This window comes from Ovis aries, chromosome 6, assembly GCF_016772045.2.
Source record: "Ovis aries strain OAR_USU_Benz2616 breed Rambouillet chromosome 6, ARS-UI_Ramb_v3.0, whole genome shotgun sequence".
NCBI classification, from domain to species: Eukaryota; Metazoa; Chordata; class Mammalia; order Artiodactyla; family Bovidae; genus Ovis; species Ovis aries.
This window is the reverse complement of record NC_056059.1, coordinates 93281066-93300260: the sequence shown is the minus strand read 5'-3', so window position 1 is coordinate 93300260 and position 19195 is coordinate 93281066. Positions and strand designations below refer to the sequence as shown.

Genomic DNA, 19195 nt, shown 5'->3' with positions numbered 1-19195 from the left:
CCCTGCCTATCACTCCAAACCCCTCTCTAACCTCCTCACTCTGATCCTTCTTTCAGATCCCTGAATCCCCCCAGCCCCTCAGGTTAACTCCTGCCTTAGGGTCTTTACATTTAATGTGACATCTGACTGGGATGCACCAGCTCCAGACCTTGCCCTGGCCTTCCCCTCATTATTAGCTCAAATGGCATCACATGCCTAACAACTCAATTTCATCTCTAATACCCCACAACAAAGCAACAAGTACAGGAAAACCACCTAAACTGTGAATTCTATGACTGTATGGAAATGACATCTGAGACAGTCTAGGAGACCTGTTCATTACTGAGAATTCTTTGTGGCACAAAGGGCTTTAATGGCTAGGGGGAAAAAGAGACATAGACTAATGAGATCCAGTTCCTATCCTCCAGAATCTCAAATTGAGTGGGCTATGCTGGTATGCAACTGTCTAGGAGGAGATCCCCCACATTTTTAAAGCCAGCTATCTTGAAAAATCACATATGGTAAGTGAAGGAAGAGCAATTATCCACTCACGATTTGGCAAACACTTCAAAAAAATAATTCTAACTGTATTAAACAAAAACCCAACAACTTTGGCAGGATCCTCAAAATAATAATTCTCTTGCATCAATTGCAACCTGCTATAAAATAATCTACCACTACTTTCAAGAATCCCTAGTCATGACAACCAGAAATTAAAATTTTCAACAGGTATCAAACTGCTACAGACTAAGGAAAAAACCAAACTACAAAAACACCACCACTTAAATAGCACTGTTGATTCCCCGGGTGGCTCTCCTGCCAATGCAGGAGACACGGGTTCGATCCCTGGGTCAGGAAGATTCCCCTGGAGAAGGAAATGGCAATCCACTCTAGTATTCTTGCCTGGGAAATCCCATAGACAGAGGGGCCTGGCAGGCCACAGTACATGGGGTTGTAAAAGAGCTGGACACGACTTAGTGACAAAACAACAGAGAAATAGCACTGTTAGAACATATCTGTATTTTCAATTCCTCTGTAATCAGTTTATCTATCTGTAGCGTTCTATTATATTTCTTTAATGTATTTCTTTTCCTCTCTTAGAAGAAAACCTCACTTGCTACTTCAGAGAAAGCAGAAGCTCTCAGAATTTCCTCCACTACTTATGAACCTAACTGAATCTGCATTCATTCTCAAAAGTCATGCCCACCCCTACCCCACAACAATAAGATGGAAATTAACCCATCACCTTTGCTAGCTGATTCTCTTACACATGATAACGAAAGGTTAGAGATCCCCAGGAATTCTCAACCTAACTCTATAATCCTCATTTTCCCCAGGAGATCTCATTCATCTAGTCCTTGCCTTCCCACCATAAGGACCAGTCCAGCCCACCATCACCTACTACAAGAAACATTGAAACAGACTTCAAACTATTCTATCTTCTATCTTTGGCCCTCTTCATTTCTTTTCCTCCTCCTACTAAGAGGGATGATTTAAAAATGAAATCAAATACCCTTACAACACTTGATGGTTCTTCAAATAAGGTAAATACTTAACAAGGTCCTCCGTGAGCTACCTCTAACCTATCTAGGGAGCTTCATCTAACACCACTCTCTTAGGCTTTCTGCACTTCAAATACACTGCCTCCTTTCAGTTACTTGAATACAAGGTGTTTTCTGCAACTTTCAGACTTTCAAACATAATCTTCCTTCCTTCTCTGACATTCTCATTACTACTTTGCACTCCCCACTTCCCAAAGCTAATAACTATCCAGTGATCTTTCAGGGACTCTATTTAAGCTACTCCTTCAGAAAAGTCTTCCCTAAAGGCTCAGAATTGCCTAAGGTTTCTCACATGCACTCTTACAACTTGTACTTTTCCTTCACAGCACTTAGGACAACTGTATTTATGGAAAGAACAATCCAATTAATGTCTGCTTCTCAACAGATGATAAGCACCATGGCCAAAGAATGTATATAACTTATTCACTATTGTGTTCCTAACAAATAACCCAGTGTTTTTGCAAATGAAGACACAATAAATATCTCTTTAATGAAAGGAAATGTGAACTAATGAGAGCAAAAACTGGATTCAAATTACTTTAAGCATGATTCATTCAGTTCAGTTCAGTCGCTCAGTCGTATCTGACTCTTTGCGACCCCATGAACTGCAGCACGCCAGGCCTCCCTATCCATCACCAACTCCCAGAGTTCATTCAAACTCACATCCATTGAGTAGGTGATGCCATCTAACCATCTCATGCTCTGTCGTTCCCTTCTCCTCCTGCCTTCAATCTTTCCCAACATCAGGGTCTTTTCAAATGAGTCAGCTCTTCGCATCAGGTGGCCAAAGTATTGGAGTTTCAGCTTCAACATCAGTCCTTCCAATGAACACCAAGGACTGATTTCCTTTAGGATAGACTGGTTGAATCTCCCTGCAGTCCAAGGGACTCTCAAGAGTCTTCTCCAACACCACAATTCAAAAGCATCAATTCTTCAGCACTCAGCTTTCTTTACAGTGCAACTCTCAAGTCCATACATAACCACTGGAAAAACCACAGCCTTGAACAGACGGACCTCTGTTGACAAAGTAATGTCTCTGCTTTTGAATATGCTGTCTAAGTTGGTCATAACTTTTATTCCAACGAGTAAGCGTCTTTTAATTTCATGGCTGCAGTCACCATTTGCAGTGATTTTGGAGCCCAAAAAATAAAGTCTGACACTGTTTCCACTGTTTCCCCATCTATTTCCCATGAAGTGATGGGACCAGATGCCATGATCTTTGTTTTCTGAATGTTGAGCTTTAAGCCAACTTTTTCATTCTCCTCTTTCATTTTCATCAAGAGGCTCTTTAGTTCCTCTTCACTTTCTGCCATAAGGGTGGTGTCATCTGCATATCTGAGGTTACTGATATTTCTCCCGGCAATCTTGATTCCAGCTTGCGCTTCTTTCAGTCCAGCGTTTCTCATGATGCACTCTGCATAGAAGTTAAATATGCAGGGTGACAATACACAGCCTTGACGGACTCCTTTTCCTATTTGGAACCAGTCTGTTGTTCCATGTCCAGTTCTAACTGTTGCTTCCTGACCTGCATACAGGTTTCTCAAGAGGCAGGTCAGGTGGTCTGGTATTCCCATCTCTTGAAGAATTTTCCAGTTTATTGTGATCCACACAGTCAAAGGCTTTGGCATAGTCAATAGAGCAGAAATAGATGTTTTTCTGGAACTCTCTTGCTTTTTCGATGATCCAGAGGATGTTGGCAATTTGATGTCTGGTTCCTCTGCCTTTTCTAAAAGCAGCTTGAATTTACAACGTATGAAAGAGGAGTGGCATTTTGTTGAAGATCCATGTATTCATTCATCATTTATTGGACAATGATTATGCCAATGAAACAATGTGCTAGCACTGCTTTAAGTATTTCATAAACAGAACGAACAAAATCCCTTTGCTCATGGAGCTTACATCGTAGTAGGGAGAAGCAATACTAACATACATAACAGGGTAGTGGTAATGGGAAACCCTGAGGCTTCCCTAGTGGCTCAGACAGTAAAGAATCTGCCTGCAATACAGGAGACCTGAGTTCAATTGCTGGGTCAGGAAGATCCCCTGAAGAAGGGAATGACCACCCACCCTAGTATTCTTGCCTGGAGAATCCCATGGACAGAGGAGCCTGGTGGGCTACAGTCCATGGGGTCACAAAGAGTGGACACAAATGAGCAAGTCTTTTCACTTTTGCACTTCAGTGCGAAACCCTCTGGGTAAAAGGAATTGAGAATCAAGGGGAAAGTTGGTTCTAATTTTAAATAAGAAGGTTAAGGTAGGCCCTTTTAAAAAGGTGACACTTTTGCAAAGGCTTGAAACAATTGAAAAAAGTCAGTAATGCAAATACCTAGAAAAACTGTTCCAGGCCCATTCCACTTGAGAGAAAAAGTCCTCCCAACAAAGGAATGTTTTTGGTGTGTTTATGGAACAAAAAAGCTGCTGTGAGTACAATGAGTAAAGAAGAGAAAAAAGAGCTCAGGGTGGTAAAGTGGGTGAGTGGAGGGAGGAGAAGGTAAGGCACCAAATGACATGGAAGACCCTAGGTCAGTGCTGTCAAACAGAGGTATAATGTAAGCCACAGGAATAACTTTCTAATGGCCACAATTTTTAAAAGGGTAAAAAAAAAATAAACCAATGAAGTTAATTAATAATAAAAATTAACATATTTTATTACAACCGATAGCCAAAATATTATTTCAACATGTTTTTAATATAGAAAAATTATTGAGATATTTTACCTTTTGGTACCACGTCCTCAAAATCTAACATGTTTAATACACTCATTCAGATTAGCCATATTTAAAGTGCTCAATCACTGATAACAAAAAGGACAGCACAGCTATTGGTTATTCTAAAGACTTAAGACTTACAAAAATGAGGAGGTTTTGAGGAATTCTGAGCATAGGAGCAACGTGATGTGACTTATGTTCTTAAAGAACCAATCTGACTACTTGTTGAGGGTAAATTGTAGAGAAATCTAGGTCAGGGGTGATAATGGCCTGGAAGGTCGTTTCAGTGTAGTAAGCAGCAGCCAGATTCTGGATTTATTTTGAGGGTAAAACCAAAAGGATCTGCCAACTACTTAATGTGAAGTGTGAGGGAAAAGAAGAGGAGTCAAGAATATTCTGAGGGTTTGTGTCTGGGCAACTGAAAGGATGAAGTTACCATCAAATGAGATGGGGAAGACTCCAGGTCATGACAATGAGTTTGATTCTAGGTAAGTGCTGATTAGATATACAATTGGAGATCTAGAATAGAGAGTAGTTTAAGAATCTACAGCTCAAGTCCTTATTGTAGACAATTTTGAGAGCCATTAAGATACAGACAATAGTCAAACCACAGAACTTGGATGAGATCCCCAAAGGAGTGAATTCAGATACAAAGACATGAGGATGAAGGATGGAGAATCCTGCCTCCTGAGGCATTCCAAGGTATGAGATTGGAAATAGGAAAACGAACCAGCAAAGTAATGGTGCAAACGACAGGTGAGATAAAAAGGAAATTAAGAGAGTAAGGCATCCTGAGAGCACTGAGAAGAAAAGGTGGCAAGGAGAGAATGATAACCTTTGATTCCAACTCCTCTCCTCTCCATCCCCGCAGCCCACATCTCCAGCATCGGAGACAAAACCATGTCTCTGCCTCCTTCCCTACGGCGGCTGGAAGGATGTCCATGTACATCCCCCTGCCACTCCAGTCCTAGGGTGGACAGCTACAGAAAGGCGTGAAAACCTCTATGAGGTCGCTTTTGAGTAGCAACGACCCTTTGGAGAACTTAGAGCCGAGAAAAAGTAGAGGCTTATCAAGCCCTCAGTGCAGACCCGCATGTAAGAGTGACCGGCTTGCACTGCATAGCCACAGAAGACCCCGCGCCAGAACTATTTTTCCTCGCAAACCCAGCTGACCCTCTGTTTTACCTCTACCGAAGCATCTTACGGCCGCCGCCATGTTAACCACTCCGGATTGTGTTGACGAAATCGGTCCCACGCTTCAAAGTGAAAGAAATTCACAAAGGTTCCCATCCGGAAATGGCGGAGGGGGAAGGGATTCGAAAGCCCAAGAGGAAAGGGGCGGGAACGAAAGTAGACTTTCGAGCCGGCAAGGAGGGGGGGCAGGGGAGGGGACTGCAGGGTGCCCCGTGGCGGTGTTCCCGTCAGTCCTTCGTGCCTGTGTTTCGTGGTTCCGGGTCGACAGTTCAACCTCCTTCAGGGAAAATCTGCCCTTCCTGGAAAATGCGGTCCTGTTGGCGATGCTCCAACTATTTTATTCCTTTTTATTTATTTGATTCTGTAAGCGTACTTAGAACGATCATTTTAATAAATTGTGAGAGTACCCAGGAGAATACGACAAGCAGAAAATCTGCTCTCACCACCACATTTCCAGCCTTGTAAAGACTTCTTAAAAATTAGCCAGGCTGTGTCCCACTCACTGACAAACTCTTTTTCACTCATCGCAGGATCAGCGTGGTTTTAAGGTAATCTGAACATTAAGCAACTCTCCCTGTTCCCCCTGCTGACAAACCATGCCCTTAGGCTCAATCGACTACCAGAACGACAAATTTATATAACACTTCTAGCTTTAAAATGGCAGACCCAAGCCCTACGCACGGGTTATTCTGACGGGAGGGCGGGGGGAGGGGGGAGTCAGCATCCTTTCCATTACGTCACAGCTGACAGTGTGGCTTATCTAAAACAAATCTGATCACGAATTGTAACACTTTACAGTTTAAATAAAACCCTCTCACGACTACCTCGAGCTCGCTTCTGGCCTCCGCCTACCTCCCTGGCCTTAAAACCCTGCCAACGGCCCAGCCCCCCACCCCAACTCCGACCCCCAACCGCGTACACATAACCCTGTTTCTCACTTCCATGCCTTTGTTCATTCTGTCCTCTCTGGAACGTCCTGTACCATATCACCTAGGTAACTTTTTTTTTTTTTCAATTAAGATTTCAGCTCAGGCTCTATTCATTGATGAAGGCTGCCTCTTCCCTTCCCAGGCTGAGTTATGGCCACCTCTTCCTGGTTTTGTCAAGTGGGCCTTAGAAAGCATCACTATGAACAAAGCTAGTGGAGGTGATGGAATTCCAGTTGAGCTGTTTCAAATCCCGAAAGATGATGCTGTGAAAGTGCTGCACTCAATATGCCAGCAAATTTGGAAAACTCAGCAGTGGCCACAGGACTGGAAAAGGTCAGTTTTCATTCCAATTCCAAAGAAAGGCAATGCCAAAGAATCCTCAAACTACTGCACAATTACACTCATCTCACATGCTAGTAAAGTAATGCTCAAAATTCTCCAAGCCAGGCTTCAGTAATACGTGAACCATGAACTCCCTGATGTTCAAGGTGGTTTTAGAAAAGGCAGAGGAACCAGAGATCAAATGGCCAACATCCGCTGGATCATGGAAAAAGCAAGAGAGTTCCAGAAACACATCTATTTCTGCTTTATTGACTATGCTAAAGCCTTTGACTGTGTGGATCACAATCAACTGTGGAAAATTCTGAAAGAGATGGGAATACAGACCACCTGACCTGCCTCTTGAGAAACCTATATGCAGGCCAGGAAGCAACAGTTAGAACTGGACATGGAACAACAGACTGGTTCCAAATGGGAAAAGGAGTACGTCAAGGCTGTATATTGTCACGCTGCATATTTAACTTCTGTGCAGAGTACATCATGAGAAACGCTGGACTGAAAGAAGCGCAAGCTGGAATCAAGATTGCCAGGAGAAATATCAATAACCTCAGATATGTAGATGACACCACCCTTATGGCAGAAAGTGAAGAGGAACTAAAAAGCCTCTTGATGAAAATGAAAGAGGAGAGTGAAAAAGTTGGCTTAAAGCTCAACATTCAGAAAACGAAGATCATGGCATCCGGTCCCATCACTTCATGGCAAATAGATGGGGAAACAGTGGTTACAGTGTCAGACTTTATTTTGGGGGGCTCCAAAATCACTGCAGATGGTGACTGCAGCCATGAAATTAAAAGACTGCTTACTCCTTGGAAGGAAAGTTATGAGCAACCTAGATAGTATATTCAAAAGCAGAGACATTGCTTTGCCGACTAAGGTCCATCTAGTCAAGGCTATGGTTTTTCCAGTAGTCATGTATGGATGTGAGAGTTGGACTGTGAAGAAGGCTGAGTGCTGAAAAATTGATGCTTTTGAACTGTGGTGTTGGAGAAGACTCTTGAGAGTCCCTTGGACTGCAAGGAGATCCAACCAGTCCATTCTGAAGGAGATCAACCCTGGGATTTCTTTGGAAGGAATGATGCTAAAACTGAAACTCCAGTACTTTGACCATGGGAAGAGTTGACTCATTGGAAAAGACTCTGATGCTTGGAGGGATTGCGGGCAGGAGAAGAAGGGGACGACAGAGGATGAGATGGCTGGATGGCATCACTGACTCAGACGTGAGTCTGAGTGAACTCCGGGAGATGGTGATGGACAGGGAGGCCCGGCGTGCTGCAATTCATGGGGTCACAAAGAGTCGGACACGACTGAGCGACTGAACTCCTGGTTTTGTACAAGGCTTATACCTGTTTTTATCTGTTTAAACAGTTTTATCGAAGTGTAATTCACATACCATACAATTCACCAATCTAAATTGTGTAACTCAATGGTTTTTAATTTAGAGTTGTGTGACCATCACCACCATGTATGTTTTTCCCACTAATTGTCTGAGTTCTTGTGGCCAGAAATGGTGTCTTACTTATTTTTGTGACCTCAGCACATACTACCTGCCTGGCAGGTAGGAGGCTCTCAATAAATATTTGTTAAATAAGTCATTATACATATGTATGAATTATTGACTTGCAAGCTTGCTTCCATGAAGCTGCCCGTAGGACTGGATCAAAGTAGAAATTTCATGAACAGTTTATTTCATATTTGTATATTGTACTCCTCTACATGAAATATGTTTTCTTCTACTTTGTTGGCCTGGCTTGTCAACACCTATACAGTTACTTCAAAGGTTACACACACATTTATGGCTGTTATACAAAAAGATTCAAAGACATTTAATATACCTTTATAACTTTCTTTTTTCTCTCCCTCCTTACCTTTCTTCCCTTCCTTTCACAAATACCTGAGTGCCTACCACGTGACAAGCAGTGCCCTTTGACTCTCCATACATAGGGTGAATAAAATAGCCATTGCTCTCATGATGCTTAAAAATGAATTTCATTTGAGGGTAAATGCCAGACTTAGAGCAAGTTCACCTAATTTATCTCAGACAAAATGCAAACATCCAAATTAGAGGGGCTGGTCCTTTGATTCAACATCCCTTCCTTTTCATAGTTGGAATCAGTTGGCCCCCATGTGTTTGACTTTTATGTCTTATATTATAACAAGAGAATTTAAACATCCAATATGTGGATTCAGAGTGGCGTGTAATATGCTTACAGTAGTGGTAGCCTTATTGAAACAATGTCCTGTGGAGGTGTAGCTCACCTGATTGTCAGTCAGAACTTGATAGCATCAGACAGGTAGGGTCCAGAGTCCTTATACAAAAATATATAAAGAGGTTATTTAGCTTGAGACATGTAAAAACCACAGAAATGCACCCTCTGAAATGGGAACTCCAAGCCTTTGAATATGTAAGACTTAATGACGTTCTCATTAAAGAGAAACAATAGAGCACTTTTGCTTAAGCAGTGGTGCTCTGGGACAAAACTTCTTAGATTTGAATCCAGTACAGAGGATGAGATGGCTGGATGGCATCACTGACTCCATGGATGTGAGTCTGAGTGAACTCCGGGAGTTGGTGATGGACAGGGAGGCCTAGCGTGCTGCAATTCATGGGGTAGCAAAGAGTCGGACATGACTGAGCGACTGAACTGAACTGAACTGAACTGATCATCACTTTCTAGCTGTGTGACTTGGGGCAAGTTACTATACCTTTCTGGGGCTCAATTACCTTACCTGTGATACAGGGCTAATAATGAGATATTTGCTGAAGTACTTATCTTTAAATGTTGTCATTATATTAAGGAACCAGTGACAGCTCTTAAACAGAGAAGCAAACTGAAGCAAACTGTTCTAGTACCCTTTCTTCCAATATCTGCATAATTCTTAATTGATACATGTTGTTCTTATTCCCATGTGTGCTAGGATGTCACCTTCTTTAAATGAGAACTTTTATTAGTATTTGCAGAAATACTGCAAGTATTTATGCACTTCCTCAAAGTTCACGTTGAAGCAACTTTTCTCAGTTGATTTCCAGGAAGGTTTTTACTCTCCAGGAGTCTTGGCATCATGCCAGGCGCTTGCCTGCCTGGCTAATTTCCCTGGGAAAAGTTTCTTAATATTTGCCCAGCCCTGTAGTTCTCTTAATCTGTGTTCTCTGCCTTCCTCACCTATCTTCCAGTTGTGCCAGAAACTCCTTTGCAAGAAGAGTCACTTTGCATTTGGGGTTCAAGTTGAAAATGGATCCTCTGATTGAACAAAAAAAGGAACTCTACATTTCCTGCTTCAGGAGTGTGTAAAAGAATCACCTGAAGGCTTGCTAAAACTCAACTCACTGTTCTCTACTCCCCAGAGTTTCTGATCTGGTAGGTCTAGGGCAAAGCTCATTAATTTGCATTTACAGTAGGTTCTTGGGTGATGCTGATGCACTAGTCTAGAGATAACACTTTAAAATCCACTCCCTATATTATATCAGGAAACATTTACATCCATACCTACCATTAACTTGGAAAGGAGTCATTCTGTTTAACAATTTTATATTCAGTGTAATACAAGTAATAAATTTCCCCAAGTGATATGTCTCCAGGACCAGAATCTACTCACCCTTGTCTTCTCAATTTGGAAACTGCTATTCCATGTCTGGGTTTCAGCCCCAAAGCTGTCCAGCTGTCAGCAGGGAGAATCTTCAGTGTCTGCCCACCTGCCTATCTAGATTTTGAGTATTACCAACTCCTACATTCCCCTCCCTCCTTGTGCTTCATACTCAGATTTTTTTTTTAATTTATTTCCGTGGCTGCACCAGGTCTTAGTTATAGCACTTGGAGTCTTCAGTCTAATGATTGAAGACATGTGGAATCTGGCTCCCTGACCAGGTATCATATCTGGGGCCCCTGCACTGGGAGCATGAAGTCTTAGACACTTGACCACTGGGGAAGTCCCTCAGATTGTTTTTTATAAAGAAATAACTATCTGGAATAATATTGTCATACAAGGTTGAAAGTTTGCTGAGGAATTGGAACTCATTGTCTTGTCCCTTCCATATATGGGAGCTTCTGTGTCCAACAATCCCTAGGAGACTGTTCTAATTCCAGATTGAATTAGATTTAGAACTTTCCAGTGGAATGCTGGTAAATGTTTGACAATAGGCTTTCCAGTACAAAACACACAAATTTATAGTATTTGCCAATTTCCATGGAATAAACATTCCCAGAATAGCTAATTTCAAGCTACCAAACATAAAATCATGCAACTTACAAAATTCTGACAACTTAACGCTGGTTCTCACATGGCTAAAGCACTACTGGGAGTTTCTTCGTAAAAACCTTCGATAACTTTTAGAAGGCCTTTGTTGTTGAGTCGCTAACTTATGCCCAATTCTTTTGGGACCCCATGGACTGTAGCCTACCAGGCTTCTCTGTCCACAGGATTTCCCAGGAAAAATTACTGGAGTGGGTTACCATTTCCTTCTCCAGGGGATCTTCCTGACCCAGGGATCAAACCCCAGTCTCCTGCCTTGGCAGGCAGATTCTTTACCACTGAGCCACCAGGGAAGCCACTTTAGAAGGCCTATTCTAAACCAATTCTAGAGCCACACTTCTCAGAATTTAATATAAATACAAATCATCCAGGAATCGTAATATATATATATTCTAATTTAGTAAGCCCAAGGTGGAGCCTAGGATTATGACTTTTTCTTGGAAATCTATTGGCTCCTAAGTGATATTGAGACTGCTGTTCCATGTTGATGTTCAGTCACTCAGTCATGTCAAATTCTCTGAGCCCCTGTGGACTGCAACACACCAAGCTTCCCTGTCCTTCACTGTCTCCTAGAGTTCACTCAAGCTCATGTTCATTGAGTCAGTGTTGCCATCCAGCCATCTCATCTTCTGTTGCCTCCTTCTCCTGCCCTCAGTCTTTCCCAGCATTAGGATCTTTTCCGATGAGTTGGCTCATTTGCAACAGGTCGCCAAAGTATTGGAGCTTCAGCTTCAGCATCAGTCCTTCCAATGAATATTCAGTGTTGATTTCCTTTAGGATTGACTGGTTTGATCTTGCTGTCCCGGGAACTCTCAAGCATCTTCTCCAGCACCACAATTCAAAAGCATCAATTCCTTCAGTTCAGTTCAGTTCAGTCTCTCAGTCGTGTCCGACTCTTTGCAACCCCATGAATCGCAGCACACTAGGCCTCGCTGTCCATCACCAACTCCTGGAGTTCACTCAGACTCGTGTCCATCAAGTCAGTGATGCCATTCAGATATCTCATCCTCGGTTGTCCCCTTCTTCTCCTGCTCCCAATTACTCCCAGCATCAAAGTCTTTTCCAATGAGTCAACTCTTTGCATGAGGTGGCCAAAATACTGGAGTTTCAGCTTTAGCATCATTCCCTCCAAAGAAAACCCAGGGTTGATGGGTTGATCTCCTTCAGAATGGACTGCTTGGATCTCCTTGCAGTCCAAAGGACTCTCAAGAGTCTTGTCCAACACCACAGTTCAAAAGCATCAATTCTTCAGCGCTCAGCCTTCTTCGTAGTCCAACTCTCACATCCATACATGACTACTGGAAAAACCACAGCCTTGACTAGACGGACGTTAGTCGGCAAAGCAATGTCTCTGCTTTTGAATATACTATCTAGGTTGGTCATAACTTTCCTTCCAAGGAGTAAGCGTCTTTTAATTTCATGGCTGCAATCACCATCTGCTGTGATTCTGGAGCCCAAAAAAAAAAAAAATCTGACACTGTTTCCACTGTTTCCCCATCTATTTGCCATGAAGTGATGGGACCAGATGCCATGATCTTCGTTTTCTGAATGTTGAGCTTTAAGCCAACTTTTTCACTCTCCTCTTTCATTTTCATCAAGAGGCTTTTTAGTTCCTCTTCATTTTCTGCCATAAGGGTGGTATCATCTGCATATCTGAGGTTATTGATATTTCTCCTGGCAATCTTGATTCCAGCTTGCGCTTCTTTCAGTCCAGCGTTTCTCATGATGTACTCTGCATATAAGGTAAATGAGCAGGGTGACAATATACAGCCTTGACGGACTCCTTTTCCTATTTGGAACCAGTCTGTTGTTCCGTGTCCAGTTCTAACTGTTGCTTCCTGACCTGCATACGGGTTTCTCAAGAGGCAGGTCAGGTGGTCTGGTATTCCCATCTCTTTCAGAATTTTCCACAGTTGATTGTGATCCACACAGTCAAAGGCTTTGGTATAGTCAATAAAGCAGAAATAGATGTTTTTCTGGAACTCTCTTGCTTTTTCCATGATCCAGCGGATGTTGGCCATTTGATCTCTGGTTCCTCTGCCTTTTCTAAAACCATCTTGAACATCAGGGAGTTCACGGTTCACATATTGCTGAAGCCTGGCTTGGAGAATTTTGAGCATTACTTGACTAGCATGTGAGATGAGTGCAATTGTGAAGTAGTTTGAGCATTCTTTGGCATTGCCTTTCTTTGGGATTGGAATGAAAACGGACCTTTTCCAGTCCTGTGGCCACTGCTGAGTTTTCCAAATTTGTTGGCATATTGAGTGCAGCACTTTCACAGCATCATCTTTCGGGATTTGAAACAGCTCAACTGGAATTCCATCACCTCCACTAGCTTTGTTCGTAGTGATGCTTTCTAAGGCCCACTTGATTTCACATTCCAGGATGTCTGACTCTAGGTGAGTGATCACACCATCGTGATTATCCGGGTCCTGAAGATCTTTTTTGTACAGTTCTTCTGTATATTCTTGTCACCTCTTCTTAATATTTTCTGCTTCTATTAGGTCCAGACCATTTCTGTCCTTTATTGAGCCCATCTCTGCATGAAATGTTCCCTTGGTATCTCTAATTTTCTTGAAGAGATCTCTAGTCTTTCCCATTTTGTTCTTTTCCTCCATTTCTTTGCATTGATCGCTGAAGAAGGCTTTCTTATCTCTTCTTGCTATTCTTTGGAACTCTGCATTCAGATGCTTATATCTTTCCTTTTCTCCTTTGCTTTTCTCTTCTCTTCTTTTCACAGCTATTTGTAAGGCCTCCCCAGACAGCCATTTTGCTTTTTTGCATTTCTTTTCCATGGGGATGGTCTTGATCCCTATCGCCTGTACAATGTCACGAACCTCATTCCATAGTTCATCAGGCACTCTATCTATCAGATCTAGGCCCTTAAATCTATTTCTCACTTCCACTGTATACTCATAAGGGATTTGATTTAGGTCATACCTGAATGGTCTAGCGGTTTTCCCTACTTTCTTCAATTTGAGTCTGAATTTGGTAATAAGGAGTTCATGATCTGAGCCACAGTCAGCTCCTGGTCTTGTTTTTGTTGACTGTATAGAGCTTCTCCATCTTTGGCTGCAAAGAATAGAATCAATCTGATTTCGGTGTTGACCATCTGGTGATGTCCATGTGTAGAGTCTTCTCTTGTGTTGTTGGAAGAGGGTGTTTGCTATGACCAGTGCATTTTCTTGGCAAAACTCTATTAGTCTTTGCCCTGCTTCATTCCGCATTCCAAGGCCAAATTTGCCTGTTACTCCAGGTGTTTCTTGACTTCCTACTTTTGCATTCCAGTCCCCTATAATGAAAAGGACATCTTTTTTGGGTGTTAGTTCTAAAAGATCTTGTAGGTCTTCATAGAACCGTTCAACTTCAGCTTCTTCAGCATTACTGGTTGGGGCATAGACTTGGATAACTGTGATATTGAATGGTTTCCCCTGGAAACGAAGAGATCATTCTGTCGTTTTTGAGACTGCATCCAAGTACTGCGTTTCGGACTCTTTTGTTGACCGTGATGGCTACTCATTTCTTCTGAGGGATTCCTGCCCACAGTAGTAGATATAATGGTCATCTGAGTTAAATTCACCCATTCCAGTCCATTTTAGTTCTCTGATTCCTAGAATGTTGACCTTCACTCTTGCCATCTCTTGTTTGACCACTTCCAATTTGCCTTGATTCATGGACCTGACATTCCAGGTTCCTACGCAATATTGCTCTTTACAGCATGGGACCTTGCTTCTATTACCGGTCACATCCACAGCTGGGTATTGTATTTGCTTTGGCTCCATCCCTTCATTCTTTCTTGAGTTATTTCTCCACTGACCTCCAGTAGCATATTGGGCACCTACTGACCTGGGGAGTACCTCTTTTGGTATCCTATCATTTTGCCTTTTCATACTGTTCATGAGGTTCTCAAGGCAAGAATACTGAAGTGGTTTGCCATTCCCTTCTCCAGTGGACCACATTCTGTCAACTCTCTCCATCATCAATTCCTTAGCAGCCTTCTTTAGGGTCCAACTCGCACATCTGCACATACCTACTAGAAAAACCATAGCTTTGACTCTACAGACCTTTGTCAGCAAAGTAATGTCTCTGCTTTTTAATATGCTGTCATGGAGAAGGCAATGGCACCCCACTCCAGTACTCTTGCCTGGAAAATCCCATGGATGGAGGAGCCTGATAGGCTGTAGTCCATGGGGTTGTGAAGAGTCGGACACGACTGAGGAACTTCACTTTCACTTTTCACTTTCACGCATTGGAGAAGGAAATGGCAACCCACTCCAGTGTTCTTGCCTGGAGAATCCCAGGGACAGGGGAACCTGGTGGGTGCCATCTATGGGGTCACACAGAGTCGGACATGACTGAAGTGACTTAGCAGTAGGTTGGTCATAGCTTTTTTTCCAAGGAGCAAGTATCTTTTAATTTCATGGCTGCAGTCAACATCCACAGTTATTTTGGAGCCCCAGAAAATTAAATAATCACTGTTTCCATTTTTTCCATTCTATTTGCCATGAAGTAATGGGATGAGACGCCATAATATTCTTTTTTTTGAATGTTGAGTTTTAAGCCAGCTTTTTCACTCTCCTCTTTCACCTTCATCAAGAGGCTCTTTAGTTCCTTTTCACTTTCTGCCATTAAGGTGGTGTCATTTTGCATATCTGAGGCTATTGATATTTCTCCCTGCAATCTTAATTCCAGCTTGAGCTTCATCCAGCCCAGCATTTCATGTGATGTACTCTGCATATAAGCTAAATAATCAGGGTGACAATATACAGCCGTAACATACTCCTTTCCCAATTTTGGGCCTGTTCATTGTTCCATGTCAGGTTCTCACTGTTGCTTCTTGATCTGCATACAGGTTTCTCAGGAGGCAGTTAAGTTGGCCTGGTATTCCCATCTCTTTAAGAATGTTCCACATTTTGTTGTGATCCACACAGCCAAAGGCTTTGGTGTAGTCAGTGAAGCAGAAATAGAATTTTGTGGAATTCTCTTGCTTTTTCTGTGATCCAGCAGATATTGGCAATTTGACCTCTGGTTACTCCGACTTTTCTAAATCCAGCTTGTACATCTGGAAGTTCTCAGTTCACGTCCTGTTGAAGCCTAGCTTGCAGGATTTTGAGTATTACCTTGTTAGCATGTGCATGTTAGTTGATCAGTTATGTCCAACTGTTTGCAATCCCATGGACTGTAGCCCAACAGGCTCCTCTGTCCATGGCATTTCCCAAGCAAGAATACTGGAGTGGGTTGCCATTCCCTTCTCCAGGGGATCTTCCTGACCTAGGGATAGAACTGGAGTCTCCTGTATTGCAGGCAGATTCTTTAGCATATAAAGGAGTGCAATTGTGCAGTGATTTGAACATTCTTTGACATTGCCCTCCTTTGGGACTGGAATAAAAACTGGCCTTTTCCAGTCCTGTGGCCGCTGCTGACTTTTCCAAATTTGCTGGTAAATTGAGTACAAGACTTTCACAGCATCATCTTTTAGGATTTGAAATAGTTCAGCTGGAATTCTATCACCTCCACTAGCTTTGTTCATAATAATGCTTCCTTAGGCTAGTCTATGCACCACACTTTAAATAGAATGATACTAAAACAGATCCTGGAGCAAAATTCATGTTTCCATCGTTAGTCTCAAGCCAAGACCATTTGAATAAGTCGCTGATGTGAAGAGCTGACTCATTTGAAAAGACCCTGATGCTGGGAAAGATTGAGGGCAGGAGGAAAAGGGGATGACAGAGGATGAGACTGTTGGATGGCATCACCGACTCAATGGACATGAGTTTGGGTAAAATCCAGGAGTTGGTGATGGACAGGGAGGCCTGGCGTGCTGCGGTTCATGGAGTCACAAGGAGTCAGACACAACTGAGTGACTGAACTGAACTGAACTTCCTAATAGAAAGAATAAACTTAAGTGGGACTCATTCCAATTCCAAAGAAAAGCAATACAAAGAATGCCCAAACTACCACACAATTGTTCTCATCTCACACCCTAGCAAAGAAATTTTCAAAATTCTCCAAGCTAGGCTTCAACAGTATGTGAACCAATAACTTCCAGATTTAAGCTGGATTTAGAAAAGGCAGAGGAACCAGAAATCAAATTGCCATCATCTGTTGGATTGTAGAAAAAGCAAGAAAATTCCAAAAAAACATCTGCTTTTGCTTCATTGACTATGCTAAAGCCTTTGACTTGTGTAGATCACAACAAACTGTGGAAAATTCTTAAAGAGATGGGAATACCAGACCACCTTACCTACCTCCTGAGAAACCTGAATGCAGGTCAAGAAGCAACAGTTAAAGCCACTCATGGAACAGTGGACTGTTTCCAAATTGGGAAAGGATGTCAAAGTTGTGTATTGTCACCTGATTATTTAACTTATATGCAGAGTACATCATGTGAAATGCTAGGCTGGATGAAGCTCAAGCTGGAATCAAGATTGCTGTTGCTGCTGCTAAGTCACTTCAGTCGTGTCCGACTCTGTGCGACCCCATAGACAGCAGCCCACCAGGCTCCCCCGTCCCTGGGATTTTCCAGGCAAGAACACTGGAGTGGGTTGCCATTTCCTAGAAATATCAATAACTTCAGATATGCAGATGACACAACCCTTATAGCTGAAAGCGAAGAACAACTAAAGAGCCTCTTGATGAAAGTGAAAGAGGAGAATGAAAAAGCTGGCTTAAAACTCAGCATTTGAAAAACAAAGATCATGGCATCGGGTCCCATCACTTCATGGCAAACAGATGGGGAAATAATGGAAACAGTGACAGACTTTATTTTCTGGGGCTCCAAAATCACTGCAGATGGTGATTGCAGCCATGAAATTAAAAGATGCTTCCTCCTCGGAAGAAAAGCTATGACCAACCTAGATAGCATATTAAAAAGCAGAGACATTACTTTGCTGACAAAGGTGTGTAGAGTCAAAGCTATGGTTTTTCCAGTAGTCATGTATGGCTGTGAGAGTTGGACCATAAAGAAAGCTGAGCACAGAAGAACTGATGCTTTTGAATTGTGGTGTTGGAGACGACTCTTGAGAGTTCCTTGGACTGCAAGTCAATCCTAAAGAAAATCAGTTCTGAATATTCATTGGAAGGACTGATGCTGAAGCTGAAGTTTCAGTACTTTGGCCACCTGATGCGAAGAACTGATTCATTGGAAAAGACCCTGATGCTGAGAAAGATTGAAGGCAGGAGGAGAAGGGGACGACAGAGGATGAGATGGTTGGATGGCATCACCAACTCAATGGACATGAGTTTGAGCAAGGTTTAGGAGTTGGCGATGGACGGGGAAGCCTGGTGTGCTGCAGTGTGTGGGGTCACAAAGAGTCGGACACAACTGAGCAACTGAACTGAACGAGACTGAACTGAGACTTAAGTGGATTCCAAAATTTCTGAATATAAACTCCATGACCTCCATTTTCCAATGGAGATACCAGAAACATCACTAACTTCCTGCCCTGCCTATATCTGCTGCTCTTGGAAACCTCCCTGTGCCACATAAATGAAATTCCCCAAGCCACTGCTATTTGGATCAGTGGAGACCATCTGACTCAAGGAAAGTCCATTCATACTGTAGCCAGTGGTCTGGCTTGAAAAGAAAATCTGGACCACTCATCCTTCTTACAAAACTGGATTTTGGAAAATGAAAGTTTCAAACATTTGGTCAGGAGAACTCAAGCTGTAAGGTCATGGCGTAGATTCAAGGCTAGAGAAACCTTAAAAGGCAAGGTATGATTAAGCAGAAATGATTCTTAAATAGAGTCACAAGAAGCCAGTCGGTTTCAAGAACAGAATGGAGTAAGAATGCTGGGAAAAGCTGAAATCTCATGAAGAGATCTACTTGCCTCTGAGAGGAAGACAGATGCTGCTTTAGTTCCTGTTTCTGTCAAGCCTGCTGTATCACTGTCCATCTCCCTGTGTTCTGGTGAGATTCTTATCTACCATATATAGCCCTACAATAAATTCTGTTTTTCACCAGTCAATGCCTTTATTTTCTAAACAAACAAAAACCTAATTAAAATCATGGGTCTCTAGTTATTCTAGTCAAGATACATGAATTGACAGCTGTCTGCCAGCGTTAGTAGCAAAGCCTTCATCATGAAATCTCAGTTTGAAAAGGTAGATGTAAAAACCCTCTCTATAATTCTCTGCTTAAATTTCTGGTTACAGGAACTTCCCTGGTGGTCCAGTGGTTAAGACTCCATGCTTCCACTGCAGGGGGCACAGGTTTAATCTCTGGTCAGGGAAC

The 19195-nt window shown here is 42.4% G+C and overlaps 1 protein-coding gene and 1 long non-coding RNA gene across 3 annotated transcripts in view; one reads left to right on the top strand and one right to left on the bottom strand.

Moving 5' to 3' along the window:
* MRPL1 (mitochondrial ribosomal protein L1) overlaps nucleotides 1-5487 on the bottom strand; it is a 70060-nt gene extending 64573 nt beyond the window's left edge. Inside the window, exon 1 of the mRNA XM_012180235.4 lies at nucleotides 5435-5487. Within this exon, the coding sequence (XP_012035625.2) occupies nucleotides 5435-5465 (31 nt within the window). The 5' untranslated portion in view covers nucleotides 5466-5487. The remainder of the gene's footprint in view (nucleotides 1-5434) is intronic.
* A 185-nt stretch (nucleotides 5488-5672) lies between these two features.
* LOC132660012 (uncharacterized) lies at nucleotides 5673-8306 on the top strand. Of its 2 annotated transcripts, none has more exons than XR_009601157.1 (2): nucleotides 5673-5991; nucleotides 6515-8306. It is a non-coding gene; the product is annotated as an uncharacterized LOC132660012 (long non-coding RNA). The 2 variants fall into 2 exon arrangements; XR_009601156.1 differs by having other exon boundaries at nucleotides 6464-8306.
* Nucleotides 8307-19195: the final 10889 nt, after the last annotated feature.